Source organism: Salmo salar, chromosome ssa07 (assembly GCF_905237065.1).
Source record: "Salmo salar chromosome ssa07, Ssal_v3.1, whole genome shotgun sequence".
NCBI lineage: Eukaryota > Metazoa > Chordata > Actinopteri > Salmoniformes > Salmonidae > Salmo > Salmo salar.
Window position 1 is genome coordinate 15,271,004 of NC_059448.1, and position 27,975 is coordinate 15,298,978.

A 27,975-nucleotide genomic window follows, 5' to 3' on the forward strand; every position below is an offset into this window, starting at 1 on the left:
TATAGTTGCTCATGATTGATCCACAAATATAGCATCAAAGATGGTGAATCCGCATCACATCAGCGTGTGATCTTCGTGACCCCTTATCGCTATAATATCTCGCACTCTCTCCTTGGTAAAGCTAACAGTGATAGCTAGGAAGGTAGACTGATTATACTTTATATCCTTGCGGAAAAGTCCAGTCCCCCCCCCCTCCATCTCAGTGCCAAGGACCATAAAAAAGTCCAAAGATCAAACTGCAAGCACTGTAACAAAAACAGCAGACTTGGGAGGATTTTCTGTACCAACTACCAAGAACACGCACCAGACCGACCTTAACGCATAGGGTAGGATTTTGGTTTCTTTTTCATTTTTATCTCAAATGTGTTATTCTTTGTCATTTGATCTAATGTAATGATAAACCCATTGTCATGTTTCGTTTTAATTGTGATAAAGATTATATTTATGAAAAGTATCTACTGAAGTACTTTTCATAGCTTTAACAATGTCACCTGTCATTGTTTTTAGTTCTGCATTTCGATTTTGTGTATGTGTATATCATTTCAATGTATATTCAAAGCTTGGTTGTAGACTTTCAGTTTTAAGTTGAGCATATTTGATGTATGACCGTCAATTTTGTACAATTCAACATGTGGATATGGATAAATAAGTTAAATCTTTGGTGGCCTCAACTGTCATATGGAATATTTTGTAAGGAGGCGATCTATGTTCATACAGGACTAAGGATGGCAACTTTCGAAATGAAGAGCATTCTGAAGGTGTCTAGTAAGTACTTGTCCCTTTTCCTTACTGAGATATATAATATAACTATATATACTGCTCAAAAAAATAAAGGGAACACTTAAACAACACATCCTAGATCTGAATGAAAGAAACAATCTTATTAAATACTTTTTTCTTTACATAGTTGAATGTGCTGACAACAAAATCACACAAAAATAATCAATGGAAATCCAATTTATCAACCCATGGAGGTCTGGATTTGGAGTCACACTCAAAATTAAAGTGGAAAACCACACTACAGGCTGATCCAACTTTGATGTAATGTCCTTAAAACAAGTCAAAATGAGGCTCAGTAGTGTGTGTGGCCTCCACGTGCCTGTATGACCTCCATACAACGCCTGGGCATGCTCCTGATGAGGTGGCGGATGGTCTCCTGAGGGATCTCCTCCCAGACCTGGACTAAAGCATCCGCCAACTCCTGGACAGTCTGTGGTGCAATGTGGCGTTGGTGGATGGAGCAAGACATGATGTCCCAGATGTGCTCAATTGGATTCAGGTCTGGGGAACGGGCGGGCCAGTCCATAGCATCAATGCCTTCCTCTTGCAGGAACTGCTGACACACTCCAGCCACATGAGGTCTAGCATTGTCTTGCATTAGGAGGAACCCAGGGCCAACCGCACCAGCATATGGTCTCACAAGGGGTCTGAGGATCTCATCTCGGTACTTAATGGCAGTCAGGCTACCTCTGGCGAGCACATGGAGGGCTGTGCGGCCCCCCAAAGAAATGCCACCCCACACCATGACTGACCCACCGCCAAACCGGTCATGCTGGAGGATGTTGCAGGCAGCAGAACGTTCTCCACGGCGTCTCCAGACTCTATCACATCTGTCACGTGCTCAGTGTGAACCTGCTTTCATCTGTGAAGAGCACAGGGCGCCAGTGGAGCATTTGCCAATCTTGGTGTTCTCTGGCAAATGCCAAACGTCCTGCACGGTGTTGGGCTGTAAGCACAACCCCCACCTGTGGACGTCGGGCCCTCATACCACCCTCATGGAGTCTTTTTCTGACCGTTTGAGCAGACACATGCACATTTGTGGCCAGCTGGAGGTCATTTTGCAGGGCTCTGGCAGTGCTTCTCCTGCTCCTCCTTGCACAAAGGCGGAGGTAGCGGTCCTGCTGCTGGGTTGTTGCCCTCCTACGGCCTCCTCCACGTCTCCTGATGTACTGGCCTGTCTCCTGGTAGTGCCTCCATGCTCTGGACACTACGCTGACAGACACAGCAAACCTTCTTGCCATAGCTCGCATTGATGTGCCATCCTGGATGAGCTGCACTACCTGAGCCACTTGTGTGGGTTGTAGACTCCGTCTCATGCTACCACTAGAGTGAAAGCACCGCCAGCATTCAAAAGTGACCAAAACATCAGCCAGGAAGCATAGGAACTGAGAAGTGGTCTGTGGTCCCCACCTGCAGAACCACTCCTTTATTGGGGGTGTCTTGCTAATTGCCTATAATTTCCACCTGTTGTCTATTCCATTTGCACAACACCATGTGAAATTGATTGTCAATCAGTGTTGCTTCCTAAGTGGACAGTTTGATTTCACAGAAGTGTGATTGACTTGGAGTTACATTGTGTTTTTTAAGTGTTCCCTTTATTTTTATTTTTTTGAGCAGTGTATATATATACACACACACATATATATGTGTATATATATGTGTGTGTGTGTGTGTATATATACAGTTGAAGTCAGAAGTTTACATACACCAAATACATTTCAACTCAGTTTTTCACAATTCCTGACATTTAATCCTAGTAAAAATTCCCTGTCTTCGGTCAGTTAGGATCACCACTTTATTTTAAGAATGTGAAATGTCAGAATATTAGTAGAGAGAGTGATTTATTTCAGCTTTAATTTCTTTCATCACATTCCAAGTGGGTCAGAAGTTTACATTCACTCAATTAGTATTTGGTAGCGTTGCCTTTAAATTGTTTAACTTGGGTCAAACGTTTTGGGTAGCCTTCCACAAGATTCCCACAATAAGTTGGGTTAATTTTGGCCCATTCCTCCTGACAGAGCTGGTGTAACTGAGTCAGGTTTGTAGGCCTCCTTGCTCGCACATTCTTTTTCAGTTCTGCCCACAAATTTTCTATAGGATTGAGGTCAGGGCTTTGATGGCCACTTTGTTGTCCTTAAGCCATTTTGCCACAACTTTGGAAGTATGCTTGGGGTCATTGTCCATTTGGAAGACCCATTTGCGACCAAGTTTTAACTTCTTGACTGATGTCTTGAGCTGTTGCTTCAATATATCCACATCATTTTCCATCCTCATGATACCATCTATTTTGTGAATGTCCTTGTTTTTGAAAGAAGAGGACATTTTTTGACCATTAAAATAACATCAAATTGATCAGAAATACAGTGTAGACATTGTTAATGTTGTAAATGACTGTTGTAGCTGGAAACGGCAGATGTTTTATGGAATATCTACATAGGCCCATTATCAGCAACCATCACTCCAGTGTTCCAATGGCACGTTGTGTTAGCTAATCCAAGTTTATCATTTTAAAAGACTAATTGATCATTAGAAAACCCTTTTGTAATGATGTTAACACAGCTGAAAACTATTGTCCTGATTAAAGAAGCAATAAAACTGGCCTTCTTTAGACTAGTTGAGTATCTAGAGCATCAGCATTTGTGGGTTCGATTACAGGGTCAAAATGGCCAGAAACAAAGACCTTTCTTCTGAAACTCTTGTTCTGAGAAACTAAAGGCTTTTCCATGCGAGAAATTGCCAAGAAACTGAAGATCTTGTACAACGCTGTGTACTACTCCCTTCACAGAGTAGAACAAACTGGCTCCAACCAGAATAGAAAGAGGAGTGGGAGGCCCTGGTGCACAACTGAGCAAAAGGACAAGTACATTAGAGTGTCTAGTTTGAGAAACAGACATCTCGCAAATCCTCGACTGGCAGCTTCAATAAATAGTACCCGCAAAACACCAGTCTCAACGTCAACAGTGAAGAGGCGACTCCGGGAAGCTGGCCTTCTAGGCAGACTTGCAAAGTTAAAACCATATCCCAGACTGGCCGATAAAAATAAAAGATTAAGATAGGCAAAAGAACACAGACACTGAACCGAGGAAGATTGGGAAAAAGTGTTCTGCATGTGACTTTTTTAGTTGACCACAAATCAAGTAATCTTCGTTTAGAACTATTTTGAATTACCTGTCACTGTATTAAACGTGACTACATTGATAGTTATTTATTGTTGTAATATGAATCTGGAATTGATTCCAAACTGGTATTCAATCTTTATCGAATCACATCACAACCGTCCAATAGTGAGGCAATCATTAAAAACAAGTATAGATCAATCAATTTTAGAACACTACTATCTATCTACTACTTTCTGTGTACTATATAGCACTCCCAGTGTAGGGAAGACCGGAGACTTTTCCTCTAATGAACTAGGTCAGTAATTTGTCTCTTAATCATTCATACCATTCACAGGTCTGTACGTAAAACGGTCAGTTCACAATGTTTTAATCCGAAAAGTCCGGATGTCACCCCCCCCCATGCCAGGGGCACTTGTAATTAACTCTGAAATCTATCTGTGTCCCCCCACCCCTCTAATCTAATTTTATCACTGTTTTACCTCCAGAGCTGAAGTTGGAGAGCTCTACCCAGAGTCACTCCATCGGGGCGGTGCGATGGAACCTTCCTGAAGAAGACCTCCAGGCCCACAGCTCAGCCCCTACCAGCCCCTCCAAGAGCTGCGCCCCCTCCACACACCGCTTACGGGTAGGTTACACACAAACCTCCATCCACTCACAGCATCACATTTTATTTGTTTATTTAACCAGGCAAGTCAGTTAAGAACAAATTCTTATTTACAATGACGGCCCACCCCGGACGACGCTGGGCCAATTGTGCGCCGCCCTATGGGACTCCCAATCACAGCCAGTTGTGATACAGCCTGGATTCGAACCAGGGTGTCTGTAGTGACGCCCCCCAGCACTGAGATGCAGTGCCTTAGACCACTGCGCCACTCGGGAGCATCCAGTCCATTTAAAAGTCTTTCTATTCATTAGTGTACTCTTCTACCTGTATGTGTGTTTGTACTGTTTTTCTACATTTGCCTGCTCATCCTGTACGTATGTGTCTCTTGTAGCAACATCCTCGTCAAAACGGCCTGAAGAACCTGCGCAACCTGCAGGAGTGTGTCCGCTTCATCAACCACTGGAAGGAGCAGGTGGCCGAAGTCTGTAAGGTAAGTAGACCCCTGAGAGGGAGAGAGTGAGGAAGAGAGTGGGGGGGACAGGGGAGACATACATTTATAGAAAGAACAAGGGGAGAGGGATGTGGTGAGAGGATGAGGAAACAAAAGCAGTAACTGAGACAGCCCCGACAGACCAGGGATGCACATTGATTTCCAACATTATAGTATGATAGTATTAACGGTAGCTTTAGCGATAGTATTAGCGATAGTATTAACAATACTATTAGCGGTAGTATTAATTTGCCCCATATTTTGTATTGCAAAATACCTTTGGAATTATGGATTGTGAGGGCAAAGGATAAGTAAATGCACAGGGAAGTTCGATGTGCGATGAAGGAGATGTAGGTCAGGGATTATTCACATAACAATAATTATGCAACATTTAATTTAGTGCCTTTACAGAGAAAGGAATATATATTTTTTTTTATATTTAAAAAAAGGGGTTTGTTGGCCCCAAAGGGACTTTAGAACTGTCTCTTGAGTAAAACAGGGTGAAATGACCCATTTGGGTTGATCACCATGTTAATATAGCTTGAACACCAGGGTTGACTGTCCTCTAGTTAGTCAACACATTGACAGTTGGACCGTTTAATACTTTCCCTCCTAGAAGAAAAAGTATTGATTCTCATAACCAAATTGTTCTTAGCGGGACAAACTTAGCTCGTTTACTACCTTTACATTTGACATGTTAGTCATTTAGCAGACACACTTATCCAGGGTGACTTACAGTTAGTGCATTCATCTTAAGATAGGTAGGTGGGACAACCACATATCACAGGCATAGTAAATACACTTTTCCTCAATAAATTAGTTACCAGCAAAGTCAGAGCTAGAAGGGGGAGGGAGGAAGTCAAGTGCAAGTGTTGGTTCACCGATATTGGATAAGCGTTGCTAAGCAAGACAGATGACACAGTTAAATGAGGTGATGGGTAGGGAGGGTACTGATACAGGGATTCTTATCACCCTTTACAGCTCTGTTAACCCATCCCAGTGCCCCGTGGGGCTGAGCTGGAGCATACAGGGTTATAGTCAAACCATGTAACTTAGGCAGATAACCCTCCAGGGTGGAAGGGGAGGTTACATGATTACAGGGACGGGAGATTTTTACAATGGGGCCAGGTGAGGGTTGGAGGTAGGGCAGGGTCGGGAGTGCTGAGCTGGCGTATGACTGCCAGGTGGGAACAGGGTTACTAAAAACGAAAAACGCACTCAACCATCCCATTTTGCATTTATTTGATCTAGTTTTGCACCGCATGGCTAGATGTTTGCCTTGTGCCTGTTTTCTTTGTGAATCAAGCTATATTACACGCAAAATCACATGCTGTGCTCTATCAATGGAGAACACAGTATTGCTACGACATTCCTATGACAATAGTAAGATGGTTGAGGTGACACAGCTATACACACTATTGAGAATGTACAGTATGATATTGACCTTGTTGCTGTTTTGTGTTGTTGCAGAGTGGCAGTGATGTGAGGGAAGGCACCAGTAAAGGAGAGACCCCTGAGGAACTGAAAGACCCAAGAACAGAACGCAGTCTGGAGGAGAGCAGGAAACTCATTCTGCTGTGGGCCAATGAGCTCACCAGTGTCGACAAGGAGTTGAAGAAAAGCCCCTGGGTGCAGGAGAGAAGTGAGATGGTGGTGGAGGAAGAAAACAGGGATGGAGAGGAGGATCCTAACGAGGAAGTGCAGCAGAGGATCATGGAGTGGGCCAAGGAGTTGCAGAGCGCCTCAGAGGTGAGAGATCAGGTGTCAAGGATACAAATGTATATAAGAGTTAAAGGAACACTACTGAGGAAAGAAATGGGGGAAATATGTGTTCCCTAATGATAGTCATTTCTATAACCTAACATTCAAACAGCCTTGGTTAACTGCTATCTGCAGATTTTCTAGCAAAAACAGACCATTTAGCATAAGGGGTAAAAGGTCAAAAAGTGTCATTTCTTTTTCAAATGTATTTAACCAGGCAAGTCAGTTAAGAACAAATTCTTATTTACAATGACGCCTACACCGGCCAAACCTGGACGACGCTGGACCAATTGTGCGCCGCCCATGGGACCAATCCCGGCCGGTTGTGATACAGCCTGGATTCGAACCAGGATGTCTGTAGTCATGCCTCTTGGACTGAAATGTAGTGCCTCAGACCGCTGCACCACTCGGGAGCCCAATAGGAGACCCATAGAGATGACTTGGTATTAACGTCCATGTGTCTGTGTCTACACAGAGCTGTGGGGTGCAAAGCGATGAGCTCGGCAAGGTTCTGCGTCTACTGGGCCTGAGGAAGAAGAGACTGGTCAACCTCCTGCCCTTACTGGAGTTCATTACCTGGTCACTGCTAAAGGAGGACTGCAAGGTGAGCTACAGACACCGACACACGCAGGCACACACACACACACACACACACACACACACACACACACACACACACACACACACACACACACACACAAAAGAGGTCAACACTATATATTGGAGAACTAGTTTATTAGTTTCATAGTTGAATAGTTTATTAGGGGTCTTCTCATTAAACATAACACAACTCGTGATGTTATGCTTACAGCGTTTTATTTTCTGAAGTCGTACCCTGAATCCATTGTAATTATTTAGCAATGTTCCCTCTTAAACATTCACATTTCTGTTGATTGAGAATCAGCAATACAATGATATAGTCTATACACACATACCTCCACCAGGTTAAAAACCTAGGTGTTATTTTAGATTCTGTACTAAATTTCGAGTCACACATTAGGAATGTGACCAAAATAGCTTTTTACCACCTGAAGTACATTGCCAAGGTGCAGCCATTTCTCTCTCAGGCTGATACAGAGAGACTCTTCGATGCTCTTATTACAAGCAGGCTTGACTACTGTAATGCTCTCCTGTCTGGTCTACACAAGAAAGCCATTGGTCAACTACAAAACATACAGAATGCTGCAGTACGGGTACTGACCAAGACCAGACAGAGAGCACACATTACACCGGTTTTAAGGTCTCTGACTGGCTGTGAGTTTTAGAATTCATTTTAAGATTCTTCTATTGGTTTTTAAATCAATCCACGATTGTGCAGCCCAATACATGTCAGACATACTTTTAAGTTATGAACCCAGTAGGTCCCTCAGGTCCTCTGGCACTGGCCTTTTAACTATCCCAAAGCCTAGAACCAAGAGTATCAGAACTCAGGATAAGACCCAGATGCAGACAGTTCGAAGAAACACAGGTTTATTACAAAAACAGGGGGCAGACAAATGACAGGTCAAGGGCAGGTAGAGGTCAGTAATCCAGAGCAGAGTCCGAAAGGTACAGAACGGCAGGCAGGCTCAGGGTCAGGGCAGGCAGAATGGTCAAAACCGGGAAAACAAGAAAACGGGGACTAGAGCGAACAGGAGTAAGGGAAAAACGCTGGTAGGCTTGGCGAGACAAGACGAACTGGCAACAGACAGAAGACACAGGTATAATATACAGGCGATAATGGGGCAAATGGGCGACACCTGGAGGGAGTTGGAAACAAGCACAAAGACAGGTGAAACAGATCAGCCTGCCAGCCTCTGGATTAGCCTGCCAGAGAACCTGAGGGGGGCTGGAACTCTGGACATATTTAAGAGATCTTAAGATGAAAAAAACAAAATGACAAACGGAACAACTAAAAACCACATCCTAAGGAAAAGCAAAGCTAAAAATATATGATTTATGTTTGTTGTGTAGGAAATATTTCAGCTTTTATTTTCATTGTTTATTTGTTTTTTCGTGTGAAGCACATGGCGTTGCATTCCATGTCTGAAATGTGCTGTATAAATAAAGCTTGATTTGATTTCTACCCACCTACTTACCTAAAGTGTTATGAAAGCAGCTTACATAACCAGTGATATAAAGCTGTAAAATCATAACTGGGTGGGCTACAGAGTGTTAGAGGTGTGCAGATAGTGACAAGGTTTGTGGTGGAAGCATGACACTGATCAATGCTCCACCAGAATCTGTAGGGCTTATCACATAGAACTGATTAGCTACCTACCTGGTCCACAGGAAATCTACGACTCAACCAATCATACCGGTAATCTATTTTCTCCATGTTTCTGTTTCATAATATTTGCTCAAGGTATTATTTCTTTATTCATAATGGTAGGGAAATTAGGAGCAAAAGTAAAGTTCTTTGGCAAGATTATGATGGATTAGATAAGGCATTTTTTTAAATGACATTCTATAGTATTTAAACCACCATATCAAAGTATTTTTTTCAATTCAATATCAAGTAATAATATTGGGATATGTTACAGTACAAAACATTTTAAATGAACATCACAAGACAGCCATCCAAAAACCAAACTCCATACAGCCCAATCTATCTCATCACCCATACAGTGAACGATTGACCGTTGTCTTGTCTAAACTTCACGTCCGCTGTACCTTCGCCTTGTGATAAGGCCCCAGGTCATTTGATATAGTGCAATAAAACATCATGTCGAGAAAACTGCCAGTCTAGCATGTCATTTACGTCATACTTTCCTCTGTATCAGCATAGTGTATTCTGTAGGTGTGATCTGCCTGTTGGTCAGGGTTGACAAGAACATGTATGCATTTGAATCTGTTGATCTGGTCTGTGTCACTTTGATCAGCACATTTCAAGTCACAGTAAAAACAAAGATGAAAATGAAACTCTTAATGCCAATTCTTCGCCTGTGTTCCTATTTTCAGCGTGTTATTGCTCATCTGTGGCTGTCTGCAAAGCAGCGCACCTGGAAGGCAGGCACTGCAAGATACATCCCTAACTCAGTGTGGAACTGGATGGTCAGTGCATCAGGTAACTATCCTTCTATTTGGAAATGTACTTTCATTTAAAATATTCATAAAAAATGTAAAAAGCACAGAAAATAAGAATGAATAGAATATTAAATATAAAGCATTTTCCATACATTTTGCCCAAACCTTGAAGTACAGCTTACATAATGGTAATAGCTACTAGCATGGAAAAGTAGAATAGAATAGAAAACAGATGACAGAATGTAATTTAAAATTATGAAAGTAAAAAATGTGCAGCACATTTCAGAAAGCTACCAACTCAACCAACTCTCTCCCCTCTCCTCCCTAAAGCTGACGTGACCCTTGACCCCATGACCAACCACTCATGGCTTCAGCTCTCCGACGACCACCGAAAGGTCCAGGAGGGCATATCCGAGGACAACCTGCCCTTTAGTCCCCAGCGCTTTGACGCCTGGCCTGGCGTGTTGGGCTGGCAGGGATACGCCTCTGGACGCCACTACTGGGAGGTCGACATAGCCAACAACGGCTACTGGCGGGTGGGCCTGACTACGGCGGGCGCCAAACGCCATGGCCGCTTCCCCATGAGCCCCCAGATGGGCTATTGGACCCTGTGGCGCAGCACCCACCAATTCTACGCCTGCACCAAGCCTGAGACGCCCCTGCCCCTGGGTCTGGAGGCCCGCCGGATGGGGATCTATCTAGACTATGAGGAAGGACAGATTTCCTTCTACAACTCAGAGACCAAGTCACACATCTATACATTTACAGACACCTTCAAGGAGAAGCTGTACCCGGTGTTTTCCCCACTGGACGGGCGCACACTCATCACAGTCATCTCGCCACATAAGGTCTCTACGTTTTGAAGACATCAGGTTCCTTTGGTTCGTAGGTTCTCCCTAAACATCAGCTCTGTTGTTAGCTTATTTTCCTTTGACTTTCAATCACTGTCTGATTTGGACTTGGAAAACCAGGTGTGTCATCATGTGTGTCTACGCGCACGTGTGTGTGTGTGTAATGAGCAGCTTGCTCCATTGACATTCTGTCCGAACTGCACCGTCTGCAGAAACCGTCTACTTCAACAACTTTCTCCCTCGAGGGTTTCCTCCTAAATCATTACTTTCCCTTCTTTATCCTTCTCGCTCTCCTTCTCTCTCTCTCTCTCTCTCTCTCTCTTCTCGCTCTCATTATCTTCCTCTCTCCGCTCTCTCTCCTCTGTTTTCCCCTCTTTTTCCTCTCCTCCAGCATCAAACTAACTGTCCGGCCAATCAATAACATGAATTAATCAAGGAAGTGCCAAGAAGAAGAGAAAACAATAGGAGAAGCAGTTGACACTGACCATCACAGACTTGGGTTGAGCTTGGGCCCCGTTCCCACATCAATCCCTAGCCTTGGGCTAGACACTCCTGGACGGCCCCTTATAGATCTGAAATAACTGAATGGATAGAATCAAAAAGGAAGGAACTTCACACTCTAATAAAAAGTGTGTCTGTTAACACACACATTTGACAAGTTAGATTTAAACATCAAATGTTTGAACAGCCCCATGTTTTTATAACCTTTTTGTAAAATACTGTATGTATATAAATTGCATTATGACACTAAAACAGCTAGCTAAATGGAAGATGGAAAATGTACAATGAGGAGAACTAGTTATTTTAAATCTGGTAGATCTGGTGGACTCACTAAACACAAATGTTTAATTTGTAAATTAATGTCTGAGTGTTGGAGTGTGCCCCTGGCTATCCGTAAATAAAAAATCGAATAAAAATTATGCCGTCTGGTTTGCATAATATAAGGAATTTTTCATTATTAAAACTTTAACTATTGATACTTAAGTATATTTAAGCAATTCCATGTACTTTTGATACTTAAGTATATTTTAAACCAAATAATTTCAGACTTTTACTCAAGTAGTATTTTACTGGGTGACTTTCACTTTTACTTGAGTCATTTAAGTAGTATGACATTTAAGTACTTTTTCCATCACTGTTTAAATCTACCTATATAAATATGTATGTCTATATTTATGAACTTTATAATGCACTGGCATAATCTGCAAATACAAAATTGTCACCAAGTCCGAATATTTTTGTCTACGAAACATGGATTTATTTGTGTTCACCACATTTTCTCTCTGACTCAAGTAGGGCTGACCCTAATTAGTCGACTGGTCGATTGTTTAGTCATTAGGCTGTTGGTAAACCAAGATTGTTTTACTCTATGTGTGGATTAGTGAACTAATCCACTGGTTCTCATTCCTGGTCCTGGGACCCAAAGGGGTGCACATTTTTGTTTTTGCCCTAACACTACACAGCTTATTAAAATGATCAACTCATCAAAAGGCTTTGATGATTTGATTCAGGTGTGTCGTGCTAGGGCAAAAACTAAAATGTGCACCACTTTGAGTCCCCAGGACCAGGATTGAGAACCACTGATTAATCCATTGCAGAGGCCTAGACTAAAAACCAATTTATGCTTGATCTGAAAATGTGTTCAGGGGCTCCATATGGCGGGTGTGATGCAATTGCGGAGCCTCCAGAGGCAGACATAGGCCAAATCCAGCTCCGTACCACATTGACATGCGACTCCTACATTTTGTAACAATGCGGGGCTCTGTCTAAATGACACAAGAACGATTTTCTCTGTCACACACAGTCACAACACACGTGCCTGGCTGCAAAAGTGCATTGTGAGTGACGTCAGCAGCAGGCGCTCAGCTCGTGATGGCTGACTGCAGTAGTATGGGTTCGACGAGCCAAACCCAATGAATATAGTTGGTCACGAATGTTTGATCTTGAACAGAACTTACAACATCAATCAACATGTCTCAATCAAAATTGTACAGAACAGAGTAGGAGTCTGTACCTGAACAAATGTCAAATCATGTTTTTTGCAGAGATGGCCAGTCAATTTGAGTGACGTTATTGTGTATTCTACGTAATGATGCAGTTTTATCAGGCAATGACATCACAGCGTCATTTAGCAACAAATCAACCTGCCTCTAACAATTTACCCTGACAATTAGTTGGCAACACTGATAGGGCGGTACATCCTGTAGAAAACAAACTCACTTCCTTGACAACAGCTCGGCACTGCTCCGCAAAGCGCAAGAAGTATGAATGCCCTGACTTCTGTTGAGGCCGTATCACCGTAAGTGCTTCATGGCCAATGCAGACCTCGATTGACCATGCGCCCAGATGCACAATGGACTTCTCTTTCCAGAATGCGCTTTCTCCCGCCAATTTAATTGTGTAAATTGTTTGCGTTTGATTTTTAAGTGTATATCAATTCCTCATTACATATCACCAGTAGTTCATTTACCTTTAATACCTATCATTTCCTGAGAATTTGTTAATGTATTCAATATTATTATTCCAGTCTTCCCGTTTTCATTGTCGGAGTAAGGATGCACACGCATAGAAGTAGGCCTATAGGCTTCCTGGCCTGTGCGCAAATGTATTCACATGAAACCGAGGTAAAGACAGTTTGAAGTTGGATATTCGACGGATATTCGCGCTTTCAAACTTAAATAGCTTTCAAACCACTTGAGCCACAGACTCCAAATAAGTGTCATGATGTTGGAAAAATTGCTCACAACATTGCACAGGTCTTATTTTCACGATTTGGACATGAATTCGCTTTCCAAAGCTAATAACAATTTGGAAATGTGAGCAACATTTTGTATTCCTAGTTGAATTAGTTAGGGAGCGTAAACAAAGTACAAACTTGTTTTACATTCAAATTTCAATAGCTCCTTAGTCATGTGACCTACTGACTTCAAACAACTTTGAGAATGTCCACTGACTAGTCTTCTATATTGCACACCCTTTAGTTTGTCAATTTTCATCTCACAAGATTTTACATGAATTTTTCAAAATGTAAAATTTCAATAGCTCCTTGGTCATGTGACCTGGTGACTTCAAACAAGGTTCAGAATGTCCACTGACTACCGTACTATATTGCACACCCTTTAGTTTGTCAATTTTCATCTCACATGGTGTTACATGAATTTTCCAAAATGTAACATTTCAATAACTCCTTGGTCATGTGACCTAGTGACTTCAAACAAGGTTCAGAATGTCCACTCAGTGGGCCTACACATTGCACACCCTTTAGTTTGTCCATTTTCATCTCACATGGTTTTACATGAATTCTTCTAAATTTAGACTATTTCGAATCCCACCGTACCTTCTCCGCTATGCAATCTGGTTTCCGAGCTGGTCATGGGTGCACCTCAGCCACACTCAAGGTCCTAAACGATATCATAATCGCCATCGACAAAAGGCAATACTGTGCAGCCGTATCCATCGACCTGGCCAAGGCTTTCGACTCTGTCAGTCACCGCATTCTTATCGGCAGACTCAACAGCCTTGGTTTCTGAAATGACTGCCTCACCTGGTTCACCAACTACTTCTCAGATAGAGTTCAGTGTGTCAAATGGGAGGGCCTGTTGTCTGGACCTCTGCCAGTCTCTATGGGGGTACCACAGGGTTCAATTCTCGGGCTGACTCTTTTCTCTGTATACATCAATGATGTCGCTCTTGCTGCTGGTGATTCTCGGATCCACCTCTATGCAGATGACACCATTCTGTATACTTCTGGCCCTTCTTTGGACACTGTGTTAACTAACCTCCAGACGAGCTTCGATGCCATACAACTCTCCTTCCCCAACTGCTCTTAAATGCAAGTAAAACTAAATGCATGCTCTTCAACCGATCGCTGCTCGCATCTGCCCACCTGCCTAGCATCACTACTCTGGACGGTTCTGACTTAGAATATGTGGACAACTACAAATACCTAGGTGTCTGGTTAGACTGTAAACTCTCCTTCCAGACTCACATTAAACATCTCCAATCCAAAATGAAATCTAGAATCGGCTTCCTATTTCGCAACAAAGCATCCTTCACTCATGCTGCCAAAGATACCCTCGTAAAACTGACTATCCTACCGATCCTTGACTTCGGCGATGTAATTTACAAAATAGCCTCCAACACTCTACTCAGCAAATTGGATGCAGTCTATCACAGTGCCATCTGTTTCGTCACCAAAGCACCATATACTACCCACCACTGCGACCTGTATTCTCTCGTTGGCTGGCCCTTGCTTCATATTCGTCGCCAAATCCACTGGCTCCAGGTCATCTATAAGTCCTTGCTAGGTAAAGCCCCGCCTTATCTCAGTTCACTGGTCACCATAGCAGCACCCACCCGTAGCACATGCTCCAGCAGGTATATTTCACTGGTCACCCCCAAAGCCAATTCCTACTTTGGCTGCCTTTCCTTCCAGTTCTCTGCTGCCAGTGACTGAAGACCTCAGGAAAAAATTGTAGACCTCCACAAGTCTGGTTCATCCTTGGGAGCAATTTCCAAACGCCTGAAGGTACCACATTCATCTGTACAAACAATAGTACGCATGTTTAAACACCATGGGACCACGCAGCCGTCATACCACTCAGGAAGGAGATGCGTTCTGTCTCCTAGAGATGAACGTACTTTGGTGCGAAAAGTGCAAATCAATCCCAGAACAACAGCAAAGGACCTTGTGAAGATGCTGGAGGAAACGGGTAGAAAAGTATCTATATCCACAGTAAAACGAGTCCTATATCAACATAACCTGAAAGGCCGCTCAGCAAGGAAGAAGCCACTGCTCCAAAACTGGCATAAAAAAGCCAGACTACGGTTTGCAACTGCACATGGGGACAAAGTTTGTACTTTTTGGAGAAATGTCCTCTGGTCTGATGAAACAAAAAGAGAACTGTTTGGCCATAATGACCATCGTTATGTTTGGAGGAAAAAGGGGAGGCTTGCAAGCTGAAGAACACCATCCCAACCGTGAAGCACGGGGGTGGCAGCATCATGTTGTGGGGTTGCTTTGCTGCAGGAGGGACTGGTGCACTTCACAAAATAGATGGCATCATGAGGATGGAAAATTATGTGGATATTTTGAAGCAACATCTCAAGACATCAGTCAGGAAGTTAAAGCCTTATTGCAAATGGGTCTTCCAAATGGACAATGACCCCAAGCATACTTCCAAAGTGGCAAATTGGCTTAAGGACAACAAAGTCAAGGTATTGGAGTAGCCATCACAAAGCCCTGACCTCAATCATATAGAAAATTTGTGGTCAGAACTGAAAAAGCGTGTGCAAGCAAGGAGGCCTACAAACACGAGCTCTGTCAGGAGGAATGGGCCAAAATTCACCCAACTTATTGTGGGAAGCTTGTGGAAGGCTACCCAAAATGTTTGACCCAAGTTAAACCATTTAAAGGCAATGCTACCAAATACTAATTGAGTGGGATGTAAACTTCTGACCCACTGAGAATGTGATGAAAGAAATAAAAGCTGAAATAAATCATTCTCTCTACTATTATTCTGACATTTCACATTCTTAAAATAAAGTGGTGATCCTACCTGATTTAAGCCAGGGAATTTTTACTAGGATTAAATGTCAGGAATTGTGAAAAACTTTGTTTAAATGTATTTGTCTAAGGTATATGTAAACCTCCAACTTCAATTGACTATTATGAGCTATTGACTCAATGTCAAAGTAGATCATAATAGTCAACTAACTCATCTGAGACAGATTGATTGCATTGTACATTGCATTCAGAATGTGTTCACAACCCTTGAATTTTTCCACATTTTGTTTTTCAAGGTGGGATTACTTTTTTTTTAAATCAACTAAGTGGAAGGAAATTTGTTAAAAAAACTATTGAACAAATAAAATACTTTTTTATATATATAATGTATTGATTCTCACAGTGCCTTCGGAAAGTATTTATACACCTTGACTTATTCCACATTTTGCTAGAGCCTGAATTCAAAATGGATTAAATAGATAGTTTCTCACCCATTTTATTTTTTTATTTTTATGAATTACAGAAATATCTCATTAATGAAAGTATTCACAACCCCTCAGTCAATACATGTTACAATCACTTTGGCATCGATTACAGCTGTGAGTCTTTCTGGGTAAGTCTCTAAGAGCTTTGCACACCTGAATTGTACAATATTTGCACGTTATTCTTTTGAAAATTCTTCAAACTCTGTCAGGTTGGTTGTCGATCATTGTTAAACGGCAATTTTAGATCGCTGTAGATTTTTAAGCCGATTTAAATCAAAATTCTGAACATTCAATGTCGTCTTGGTAAAGCAATGTTTGTGTATATTTGGCTTTGTGTTTTGGATTATTGTGCTGATGAAAGGTGAATTTCTCTCCCTGTCTCTGTTGGAAAGCAGACTGAACCAGACAGCTCAACCTGTGATCTCATATTCTCTTCCCCTATGAAACGGGACGGACACAGATATGTGCACCAGTGTTTAGTAGCTTTTGAACAACCCTGTTCAACAAATTAGGTTATGCAAAAACAATTTTTTAAAGCATTTTCTTCTTTGACATATGTATTTGCCAAAAGTGTCTACTGTCTAGAAGGGGGTCAAACTCATTCCATGGAGGGCCGAGTGTCTGCGGGGTATTTAAAAAAATTTAAAAAATCCGCAGACACTCTGCCCTCCATGGAATGAGTTTAACACATGAGATAGGGTCTAGGGGCCAAACAAAAAACATTTTTGATTATGATAAAATGATGCAGTTGCACAAATGACAAAGAGTCTACAATCATATCCTTGTATGTAACGCAAGGTTGCCTAGGTGCTAGCGGGTCACAGATCGGCCCAAACGGAGAGTCGCTCTCTTTCATGGTCCTTCGAGATGGATTTGTGTCTTACTGACATCACTATAGAAACCTCCAGCGGTGCTGCGGAGGACTTGACATCCAGCGTGCTCTGAAGCAGGATACCTCCTAAATTCGGGCCACATCGCCATCACGTTTGATTACTTTTACACCACGGCACATGTAGAAACTCATCCACCTATGGAATATCGTTCAACACCAGGTGGGGCTGCAGCTCCAGCAACCCAGCAAGTCATAGTTCCACCGCATTGGATTATCAGGGAGCCGCAGCACCGAGATCGCCGCTGCGCTAGTTACGTGTACTTTTCCTTTCTGGTGGAGTACAGGAAACAAACAGTATGGAGGTCATTTTTGATCGTATGATGCAGAAATGTGGGGAGTTCCTTCTTAGCGGTACGCCACACCAGCGTGGATCCTGAGCTTTCTCTTGTTTGGGGACACCCCTTCGATGGTTTACAGTGGAGGAGACGGGACAGTAGCATTAAGTACAGAAGCAGGAAGCTGCCTCTTCGGCTTTATGAAGTGGATTGCGACTGAGATCGGGCAGGGACACATTTCTCCAGCCCCTGTTGCTCATCAGGAGCAGCCTGCCCCACACCAGATGTCATTCCCGATCCCCCTCCACTGCTGTGGAGTCTGGGGGAACCTTCATCCCCAGCTCGGGCTGCCTATGCGACTCCGGCACCATCGCCAAACGGGAGTGAACCGATGTTGCTGACTGGACCCTATGCTTCGCCGTTCCAACCTCTTCCTTCATACAGTCGACTCCCAATCACGGCCTGATGTGATACAGCCTCTTCTCTGCTGTTATGTTTGTGTATCACGTTTATCACATTACTTCCTGTTTCTATTCCGGTTTTAGACTATTCCCATCAGCGCGCATTATGTCAAATACTCTGGAGGTTGCCTTGTCTCACAAACAGGATAGGTGTCAGCAAGCCACAGGCCAGTTTATTCTGAAGGTTCTACCTGGCACTGTAGCCGTTTATTACTATAGATACAAAGCTATATTAATAGACAGCTATAGTAATTAACTACCTATAGGAAGGACATCAAGGGATCTGATTGGATACAATTTAATATTCAGCATTGAGCAACCATACAAAAGTAATCCACTGCCCCGCCTAACATGGCCGACCAATTCAAAAATAAATGTAAATGAACTATTATGTCACATGCTTGCTGGGGGTCTCCAGTAAAGATGTTAAGTTGAATTGAATAACCAACTTCCAACACATATTCGTCCTCAACATCAGGTGCCTTCTTGATCGAGATGCAAAAACCAAGTTTTAAAGAAAACACTAGTAAAACAAATATATATATATATATTATCCACACCAAGAGTCAGACTTTTATTCAGTAATTTGGTCAGAGAAAATACCTTAATAAAATGTATTTGTAAAACATACATTACATCCTGAAAACAAGCAAGACAAGACAAGAAATTCAATACACATACATTCTTGGCACGCATGTAACTCTTCATTTATCTATTGTTATCATTTTTTTGTCAAAACACAATTTATCTTAATCTTGACTAAGAAATTATATTGAATAGATGATCTGTACAAGTGTGTGTGTGTGTGTGTGTGTGTGAAATTATGCCTCTCGCCACTCCAGTTCCCAGAACACCATGTCAACCCCAGTTTCATTCTTGCTGAACCGCTTGCCGAAATGTGTCTTCAACTGTAACAAAAAAGAGTAGACATAAAAATACAGAAAAAAAGCGAGTTTTGTATTCAACATGTAAGACAATATATTCCATTTGATTTATTCGGTATGTGATGGGAGAAACATCTGACACTGAACTTCTGGACGTATTTTTCTCTATATTCTCACTAACTACTGTTGCTCATTGCAGCATTTTACTAAAATATTTTTCTTGCAATTATCCTGCTATATGGCTGTTTTACCAATTCATTGTAAGTGGCTCTGGATAGGAGCAGCTGCTAAAAATGACTACAATATACATGTAATGTGATTGGAGGATGTGGTGATGAATGTAACGTGATTGGAGGATCTGGTGATGAATGAACTGTGATTGGAGGATGTTGTGATGACCTCACATTTTTCAAGACCTCTGTCCGTTCGCCGCTATTCTCACAGATGGAAGGTTCGCTGGAGGAACACGCCATAGTCATAGTTCGAACTCTCACCGTAGCACCTGGCAGAGAGAGGGGGGGAGAGAGAAGGGAAAAAGAGAGAGAGACCCATGTGAGTTAAGATGTAATGTAAGGGAGTGATGAAGAAAGGTCACCCACAACAAACATTGTCACCGATCATTATTAGATATGTAAGCAAGATATTTCAACAACATGTAAATATGTCTGATGTGGTGAGTAATTTACTTGTGGTCTGTGATGTTTCGGTGGGCTTGCTTTCCTGGGTTCCCGCCTTCACTCGTACTTCGAAGTTGTAATTGGTCCCAGCATGCAACTCATGAAATGTATAGTTGGTGGCGTATGTCTCGCTCGTCTGCGTATCATTCCAGAATTCAGAAAAGTATTTCACCAGGTACGTTATTTGTACACCTTGGGATTCCATGGGGGCTTTCCATGACAGGGTGACATGACTCTTATTGAAGAAATCGATTTTGGCTGATTGCGGTGGGAGAGGAACTAAGGGAAGGAGACAGGGAAGAACGGTAGAGAGAGGAGTGACTTAAAGGTATAAGGGAAAATCATACATCTCAAAGTGCAAAACCTCTCAAAGTTGACAATGTACTGTACATGGGTAAGAATAATATTGACTAGATGTCAACAATAAAAAGTCAATGTCTTTCTTGTATTTTTATACTACTGCTATGTATCAATATTGATGGAATGTGTTCATCTATTCAAAGAGAAAGATTAACTAGTAACTCACGAGTGAAATTTCTAATGGTTTCTGGGTCACTCTTGAGATACCCATTCAGAGTGGTGACTGTCACTGCATATTCAACTCCTGCCTTTAGGTTGGTGAATGAAAGTTGACTGGCACTTGTATTCTGTGTTTTCACTTCCTCGTTAGAGGCGGTTAGCTTGAGCTGAACACTGAATGCCTCGTAGTTTCCCTGAGGAGGTGTCCAGGTCGCTGTGATGGTGTTCGCAGTAATGACCAGAAGTAAGTCAGTAACTTTACCTGGAGCTATGGGGGAGAAAGGGAAAGAAGGATGAATGTAAGACAAGAGAAAGATATAAAAGTGACAAATTGAGAATAATAATGGTAGTGTGAAATGATTAGGCTATTGCTATGATAATATACAGTTATGATTCACCATTCACAAAAATACTATCCACCTTACCAATCAACCTCCCAATAAATCCACTACCCAATCAACCTCCCAATAAATCCACTCCCCAATCAACCACCCAAACAATCAACCACCCTCTCAATGAACTAATGCCTCATTATCGTCGCTCCGGCGAGAAGTTTCCCCTAGGTACAGGTCTAGGATCAGCGTCGCCTCCCCCAACCTTAACCATTAGTGGGGAAAATGCAAAACTAACCCCCGATCAGTGTGTCCTGGGGCAATTTCATCTTACACCATTATCATCTGTCCATACTCACTGGTGAGGCCCATCTCTATGCTGCGTTCTCCCTCAACCGATCCGTCGGGCACCAGTGCCACAACGCTCAGCCAGATCTTGGCACCTGACGACTGGTTCCCCACCGTCAGACGCGTGTTTGTCACATTCTTCCAGAATATGTCGGACGTGCTAAACTCAAAATAAACAATGGCCTTGTGTCAATCCTGTTCACATGCGTCCTTGTCATACACTGTAGTTCAGAGTCTGTTCTCTGTTCCACATAGCAGAGTAATGGAGTGTGATCTATACATTATATTTCTATGTGAATTTGCATGCCATTTTTTACATGCATATCCTGACTGTTCCCATGACGCAACAGTTGGGTCTGTTTATTTATGAAAACATTAGCAGTAGAAAGTCAAATGGCAAAGCTGGGACCGAGAGACTGAAAAACAGCTATCTCAAGGCCATCAGACTGTTAAACAGCCATAACTAACACAGAGAGGCTGCTGCCTACATACAGGCTTAAAACTTTGGCCACTTTAATAAATGGATCACTAGTCACTTTAATGTTTACATATCTTGCATTACTCATCTCATATATATATATACACTGTATTTTATACCATCTTGCCTATGCCGCTCTGGCAATGCTCATCCATATATTTACGTACTCAGCAAAAAATGAAACGCCCTTTTTTCCAGGACTCTGTCTTTCAAAGATAATTCGTAAAAATCCAAATAACTTCACAGATCTTCATTGTAAAGGGTTTAAACACTGTTTCCCATGCTTGTTCAATGAACCATAAACAATTAATGACGCACCTGGGGAACGGTCATTAAGACAGCTTACAGACGGTAGGCAATTAAGGTCACAGTTATGAAAACTTAGGACACTAAAGGGGCCTTTCTACTGACTCTGAAAAACACCAAAAGAAAGATGCCCAGGGTCCCTGCTTATCTGTGTGAACGTGCCTTAGGCATGCTGCAAGGAGGCATGAGGACTGCCGATGTGGCCAGGGCAATAAATTGCAATATCCGTACTGTGAGACGCCTAAGACAGCGCTACAGGGAGACAGGATGGACAGCTGATCGTCCTCGCAGTGGCAGACCACGTGAAACAACACCTGCACAGGATCGGTACATCCGAACATCACACCTGCGGGACAGGTACAGGATGGCAACAACAACAGCCCGAGTTACATCAGGAACGCACAATCCCTCCATCGGTGCTCAGACTGTCCGCAATAGGCTGAGAGAGGCTGGACTCAGAGCTTGTAGGCCTGTTGTAAGGCAGGTCCTCACCAGACATCACCGGCAACCGGCAACAACGTCGCTTATGGGCACAAACCCACCGTCACTGGACCAGACAGGACTGGCAAAATGTGCTCTTCACTGACAAGTTGCGGGTTTGTCTCACCAGGGGTGATGGTCGGATTCACGTTTATCGTCGAAGGAATGAGCACTACACCGAGGCCTGTACTCTGGAGTGGGATCGATTTGGAGGTGGAGGGTCCGTCATGGTCTGGGGGCGGTGTGTCACAGCATCATTGGACTGAGCTTTTTGTCATTGCAGGCAATCTCAATGCTGTGCGTTAGAGGGAAGACATCCTCCTCCCTCATGTGGTACCCTTCCTGCAGACTCATCCTGACATGACCCTCCAGCATGACAATGCCACCAGCCATACTGCTCGTTCTGTGTGTGATTTCCTGCATGACAGGAATGTCAGTGTTCTGCCATGGCCAGCGAAGAGCCCGGATCTCAATCCCATTGAGCACGTCTGGGACCTGTTGGATCGGAGGGTGAGGGCTAGGGCCATTCCCCCCAGAAATGTCCGGGAACTTGCAGGTGCCTTGTTGTAAAAGTGGGGTAACATCTCACAGCAAGAACTGGCAAATCTGGTGTAGTCCATGAGGAGGAGATGCACTGCAGTACTTAATGCAGCTGGTGGCCACAGCAGATACTGACTGTTACTTTTGATTATGACCCCCCTTTGTTCAGGGACACATTATTCCATTTCTGTTAGTCACATTGTAGAAAAGGCCCATGGAGTTGGTGGAGGAATCCTTTAATTCATGGCCACTTGCTCAGCTGGGCCAGGGGCGCTTTAATTAGGTCAGGTGGAAATGTCCGACAGATCTCAACTCCATAAAAGGAGGAAAGCGCCATCACCCGATCTCGCTGCTTTCTCTTCCTTAACTCCGTCTAATCCAGAAGTTCTGTGCATCCATGAATCCACACTACCCAGTAAATATACCACTTTATGTTAAAGGCATTCCTGCCTCAGTCTCACCCATTCCTCTGTCACCTGAAACTTGTTCACCTTCACTGTCAGTAATCCTACCTGTCCACCTACTCACACAGATTCCCCTAATCTTTCACACGTCTGTGGAGCTTGTTCTGTTTATGTCTCAGTTGTTGAATCTTGTTATGTTCATATAAATATTTACACATGTTGAGTTTGCTGAAAATAAAACGCAGTCGACAGTGAGAGGACGTTTCTTTTTTTGCTGAGTTTATGTACGTATTCTTATTCTATTCCTTTACTTAGATTTGTGTGTATTAGGTAGCTGTTGTGGAATTTTTAGATTACATGTTATTTATTGCTGCACTGTCGGAGCTAGAAGCGCAAGCATTTCGCTACACTCGCAACAACATCTGCTAACCATGTGTATGTGACCAATAAAACTTTATTTGCTGTTTGTTTTGGGCTACGATTTGTTAGCGTTCTATAGCGGCCAACATACTTGATACAGTTTCTATAGTAGTCTCATTCATTCATTCATTCATTTTATTTAGTTAGCCAGGATACTGCACCCAGTAACAATTGCCACTGTTTTCAAGGGAGTCCTGAGTTCCAGCGTACATACTTGATAACGTTTCTATAGTAACTGACATACTTGATAACGTTTCTATAGTAGCCTTTCATACTTGATCATGTTTCTATAGGAACCTACATACTTGATCATGTTTCTATAGGAACCTACATGTTGTTTTCTTCTCTCCAGGCGTGCACTCTGTACCCAGAGGTGTTACCTGTCGGCTTTTCCCATTGGAAGTCGACACTGTCTTTAGTAAGAGCAGACGGCTTTAAGTTTGACACCTTTCCTGGTTCTGAAGGGGAAAGGAGAGATCAGTGTGTGTGTGTGAGCTGCACTGAACATTTTTATTTTATTTAACTAGGCAAGTCGGTTAAGAACAAATTGTTAACTGCAAATATGAATGTATAAAACTGACCTTTCAATTCAAATTACATTAACTTTCTCAATGGAATGAAAATAAAATGGAATTTGAAACGGAAAGTCTTATTATTTACAGTTTCCCCTATGGAAACGTTCCTCTAGGAAAACCAGTTAAACATTCGCATAGGAAAAACAACAACAGTGCTCTGACTCACTGGTGTAGAAGGAGATATCCCGTCGATCTCCCTCGATGGACTTGTCCTCCACCTCGGCGTTGACCTCCAACGTGTAGGACCCTCCTGGTATCAGGCCTTTGACCAGGGCGCTCTCTGTGCGTGTGGTCATTTTCAGGTCAGGTTCACCCCTCACCTGAATGTTGTACAAGTCACGGTTGCCCTCAGGAGCGAGCCAGGACAGGGAGATACTTGTTTCTGAGACATTGGTGACACTGAGCTTTTGGATCACGCCAGGCTCTGAGAGAGAATTCATGATCAGTAGTCAGCATTATCGTCATCGTTGATATCGATGTCTTTACATTGTTACAGCAATATCATAATAAACATCTACACATAGATATCTGTCCAGGATCTCTACAACTACTAGTATTAGAAGTAGTGGAACAGTAGCAACAACAGCAGTTGTAGTGGCCCTATTCAACAGTAACATTTGATACTAGTGGTAATGCCCATATTCACTGGTATAGAAGGAGACGTTCTGTGGGTTGAGGTCTCTTCCACACTTAATGGGGAACACCTGGACTCTGTACTGGGTTCCGGCGGTGAGGTTGGAAAGGTCATAGGTCTGGTTCAGACTGCTGTGGTTTAGGGTCAGGTTGTAGTCAGTGGACTTGACCTCCACCCTGTATCCGCTGATGTCACCAGGCCCACGGGTCCAGCTCAGAGTCGCGTTGTGTAGTGTCTTGTTGGTCATGGTGGCATTACCGTAGAAACGGTCTACATACACAGGTGAGATGCGGTAGTTTGATTGGGGTGGGTTGGGGTGAGGGGGAAAAGGGTGCAAGTGAAAGAAAACACATCAATATGTTTATCAGTAAGTAATGCACCCCAAACATCAACATCTCAGTTCACTTCTCAGAATATCACAGTAAATTAGAAGCATTTGTATTTTTTTAACCCCCCCCCTACCTTCATAGCAGATATAAGGAAGAAGCTCTGAGCAGATTTTATCGAACCAAAGTCCAAAACTGAGCATGGCTATGCAGGGCTCCTCAATATACACGTCTGTCTCAGTTTCATTCGTCCCATTGGTCCCACTAGTCATATTGGTGCCATTGATGCCACCAGTAACTCCAGTAAAGAACGTTGATCCCCTCGTCATGACAGATGTCATCTTTCGTCACCTTGGTTGTCACGGCTGGTGTCATCGTTGACGATGCCGCCACGTTTACATTCTCTGTGAAAAGGTCATCTGTAGAGTTACCGTAGCTAGTAGTTACCGGGGGAACACTGGTAAGTTTGCTGTTATTGGTGCAGCAACACCCACAGTCATTGGCGCGGATGGAATAGTAGTTGTTAAAGATGTTCACAGGATTCTTGGGCTTGGAGAGTATGGGGCGACCGGGGTACCAGTTCTGGAAGGTGAGGGGGTCTCCGTTGGACCAGCGGGACCAGGGGAAGGAGCCGTTGTTCATGGTTTTGCGGAGGCCGACCCAGTAAGAAGAGGTCAGGTTCTGGACAAGTTGCTGGATGTTGTCAGGGGTCAGGCTCACCATCTCCTTGTAGCACGCCTAACAGGACAAGGATAATATCAGGTATATTGGGTCAGTACTGGTCTTAGAGGGCCACAATGTGTGCCAGCTTCTGTTCCAGTCCAGCAATAATATTTGATAACATCATCATCTAATCATTGTCCTCAATCGAGTCACTGGTTTAACCAGGCGTTTTAAAGCTAGGTTGCGGTTGACAAAAACTTGCACACATGAATTGGCCACTGCTGTTTTACATTGCGTACAAGAAGTCTGTGTGTCCAGGAAAAGTGTCCCATGGGGACAATAAAGTTGTTCTACCTGGCAGTGTAGTCTGGCCTGTTCCCAGGTGGAGGAGTTGGACTGGAGGAAGTACTGTCTCTCAGCTACACAACACACCACCAACACAGCTGGGACGAGGAAGACATCTGAATATGATTTTGAGTTAACATTCATATACAGCTTACAGTCATTTTCAGTTTCAGTATGATAATCAATGATCCTACTCAGCAAACTTTATAACGCAAGGCTAAAAGTCATGTTAAAATTTGACTGATTGATTTTTAGCACCGGTGTATCATTCAGGGCCATATTCATAATGCATATCAGAATATAAGTGCTGATATAGGATTAGTTTAGCCTTTTAGATCATATTGATTATAGTTACATGGACACGGGGGACCTGATCCTAGATCGGGGCCGTATCAAGTGTCTCAGAGTAGGAGTGCTGATCTAGGATCAGGTTCCCCCTGCCCATGTAATCGTGTTCATTGTAATCTAGAAGGCAAAACTGATCCAAAATCAGCACTATTGATTCAAAAGGTAAGTAAACTGACACCACTGTTATTCCATGTCTATAACTGGGTGCCATTAGATTTGTTTGATGGGATGTCTTTGCATGAGTTTGCATATGAGGGAATGCTAGTCCAGGAAGTTTGGGATATATTTTTTCCAAACAGAATATCCATTGTAAATGTCACTTGAACATTTTTTATTAAAAAGAATGAAACAATTCTCACTCTTGCACCCTTCTTTCTGGTTTAATAACCTGCCAAATACAATATCTGCTTTCCATGTTACAGTTTTGCTTCTCTTGTTAGTAGAACTTACTTAATGATTGTTTGTTTTTTAGACCCTAAAAAGGTTCACCTTTCTGTAGAACTTTAATCAACACATGAAAAACAATATATTTGTGAAACCCAAGACTTGAACTCACCCCATAATATCAGGTGTTGAATCCTGCCCATCCTTCGACTGGAACGATTCAGACTTCTTTGTTCTGGTTACCTTTTTAGATATTCACACTGGAATACATTTAATCAGACAAACAGCTGTTGAAATCCACACAAAATGTATCCAAGATAAACTGATGAGGTCAATCAATATCCCAAACCTTACCAAAAGGAGTGAGAACAAACCAACTGCGGAAGCAGCATTTGATCTCTACACCTGTGCTGGCAACTTCTCTCCCTCGCTCCCTCTCATTTGAATATGGATACACGGACTGCATTCAGAATGAGAGGATGGAGAGAGAAGACTCACAGGGAGTATTATTGGAGTTTTCAGAGTATTATTGGAAAACAAATAGTCAACGACCAGGAAACAAATGAAATGGGATTAGGGCCAGGAGTTTTTTTCAGTATGGTCACATGAAGTGTCCAGGAACTCCAAACTCCTGGCCCTACAAGGGATGAATGTCCGCTAGATACCCAAGCAAACAGAGGCAACCTTAGGGCGGCAGATAGTCTAGTGATGAGGGTGGGCCAGTCACCGAAAGGTCACTGGTTTGAATACCTGCGCCGACAACGTGAAAAATCTGTTAACCCTAATTTCCTCCAGGTGTGCCGTACTACTATGACTGACCCTGTAAAAAAACGAATTTCACTGCACCCATCTGGTGTATGTGGCAATAAAACATATTTAACCTGCCTAAATGACTATCGTCCTGTGGCACGCACTACTGTCATCATGAAGTGTTTCGAGAAGCTCCACTTTACCTGACACCCAGGATCCACTCCAATTACCTGACACCCAGGTTCAACTCCAATTTGCAGACCACCCCAACAGATCCACGGATGACGCAATCTCCATTGCTCTACACACTGCCCTATCCCAGGGTTTCCCAA

General features: G+C 42.9%; 2 protein-coding genes across 6 annotated transcripts; one reads left to right on the forward strand and one right to left on the reverse strand.

Moving 5' to 3' along the window:
* Positions 1-230: 230 nt before the first annotated feature.
* LOC106608697 (nuclear factor 7, brain) lies at positions 231-11,844 on the forward strand. Its single transcript, XM_014206803.2, has 8 exons — positions 231-326; positions 718-765; positions 4,385-4,524; positions 4,895-4,993; positions 6,464-6,742; positions 7,230-7,358; positions 9,695-9,800; positions 10,091-11,844. The coding sequence occupies exons 2-8, from the start codon at positions 726-728 to the stop codon at positions 10,621-10,623; spliced, it is 1,326 nt and encodes a 441-aa protein (XP_014062278.1). The 5' UTR covers positions 231-326; positions 718-725; the 3' UTR covers positions 10,624-11,844.
* Positions 11,845-18,768: 6,924 nt separating this feature from the next.
* Positions 18,769-27,968, reverse strand: LOC106608674 (receptor-type tyrosine-protein phosphatase eta). 5 transcript variants are annotated; one of them, XM_045721582.1, is made up of 11 exons: positions 27,066-27,963; positions 26,171-26,259; positions 25,290-25,891; positions 24,840-25,097; positions 24,360-24,617; positions 23,950-24,076; positions 21,002-21,150; positions 20,318-20,578; positions 19,801-20,070; positions 19,519-19,616; positions 18,769-19,138 (listed from the first exon to the last, which is right to left on the reverse strand). In XM_045721582.1, the coding sequence occupies exons 3-11, from the start codon at positions 25,492-25,494 to the stop codon at positions 19,052-19,054; spliced, it is 1,713 nt and encodes a 570-aa protein (XP_045577538.1). In that variant the 5' UTR covers positions 25,495-25,891; positions 26,171-26,259; positions 27,066-27,963; the 3' UTR covers positions 18,769-19,051. The 5 variants fall into 5 exon arrangements, with proteins under 5 accessions (XP_045577538.1, XP_045577536.1, XP_045577537.1 ...); XM_045721580.1 differs by lacking the exon at positions 18,769-19,138 and having other exon boundaries at positions 19,191-19,616; positions 27,066-27,153; positions 27,248-27,968; XM_045721581.1 differs by lacking the exon at positions 18,769-19,138 and having other exon boundaries at positions 19,191-19,616; positions 26,171-26,277; positions 27,066-27,153; positions 27,248-27,968.
* Positions 27,969-27,975: the final 7 nt, after the last annotated feature.

Bases quoted from the DNA above. Each gene is read 5' to 3' on its own strand.
- LOC106608674 (XM_045721580.1), bottom strand. From the start codon at position 25,494: ATGACATCTGTCATGACGAGGGGATCAACGTTCTTTACTGGAGTTACT. The intron at 20,579-21,001 runs GTGAGTATGGAC...TCTCCCCCATAG, and splicing joins CATAGAGATGGGCCTCACCA to CTCCAGGTAAAGTTACTGAC. The intron at 20,071-20,317 runs GTGAGTTACTAG...TCCTTCCCTTAG, and splicing joins AACCATTAGAAATTTCACTC to TTCCTCTCCCACCGCAATCA.
- LOC106608697 (XM_014206803.2), top strand. From the start codon at position 726: ATGGCAACTTTCGAAATGAAGAGCATTCTGAAGGTGTCTA. The intron at 4,525-4,894 runs GTAGGTTACACA...TGTCTCTTGTAG, and splicing joins CCTCCACACACCGCTTACGG to CAACATCCTCGTCAAAACGG. The intron at 7,359-9,694 runs GTGAGCTACAGA...TCCTATTTTCAG, and splicing joins TGCTAAAGGAGGACTGCAAG to CGTGTTATTGCTCATCTGTG.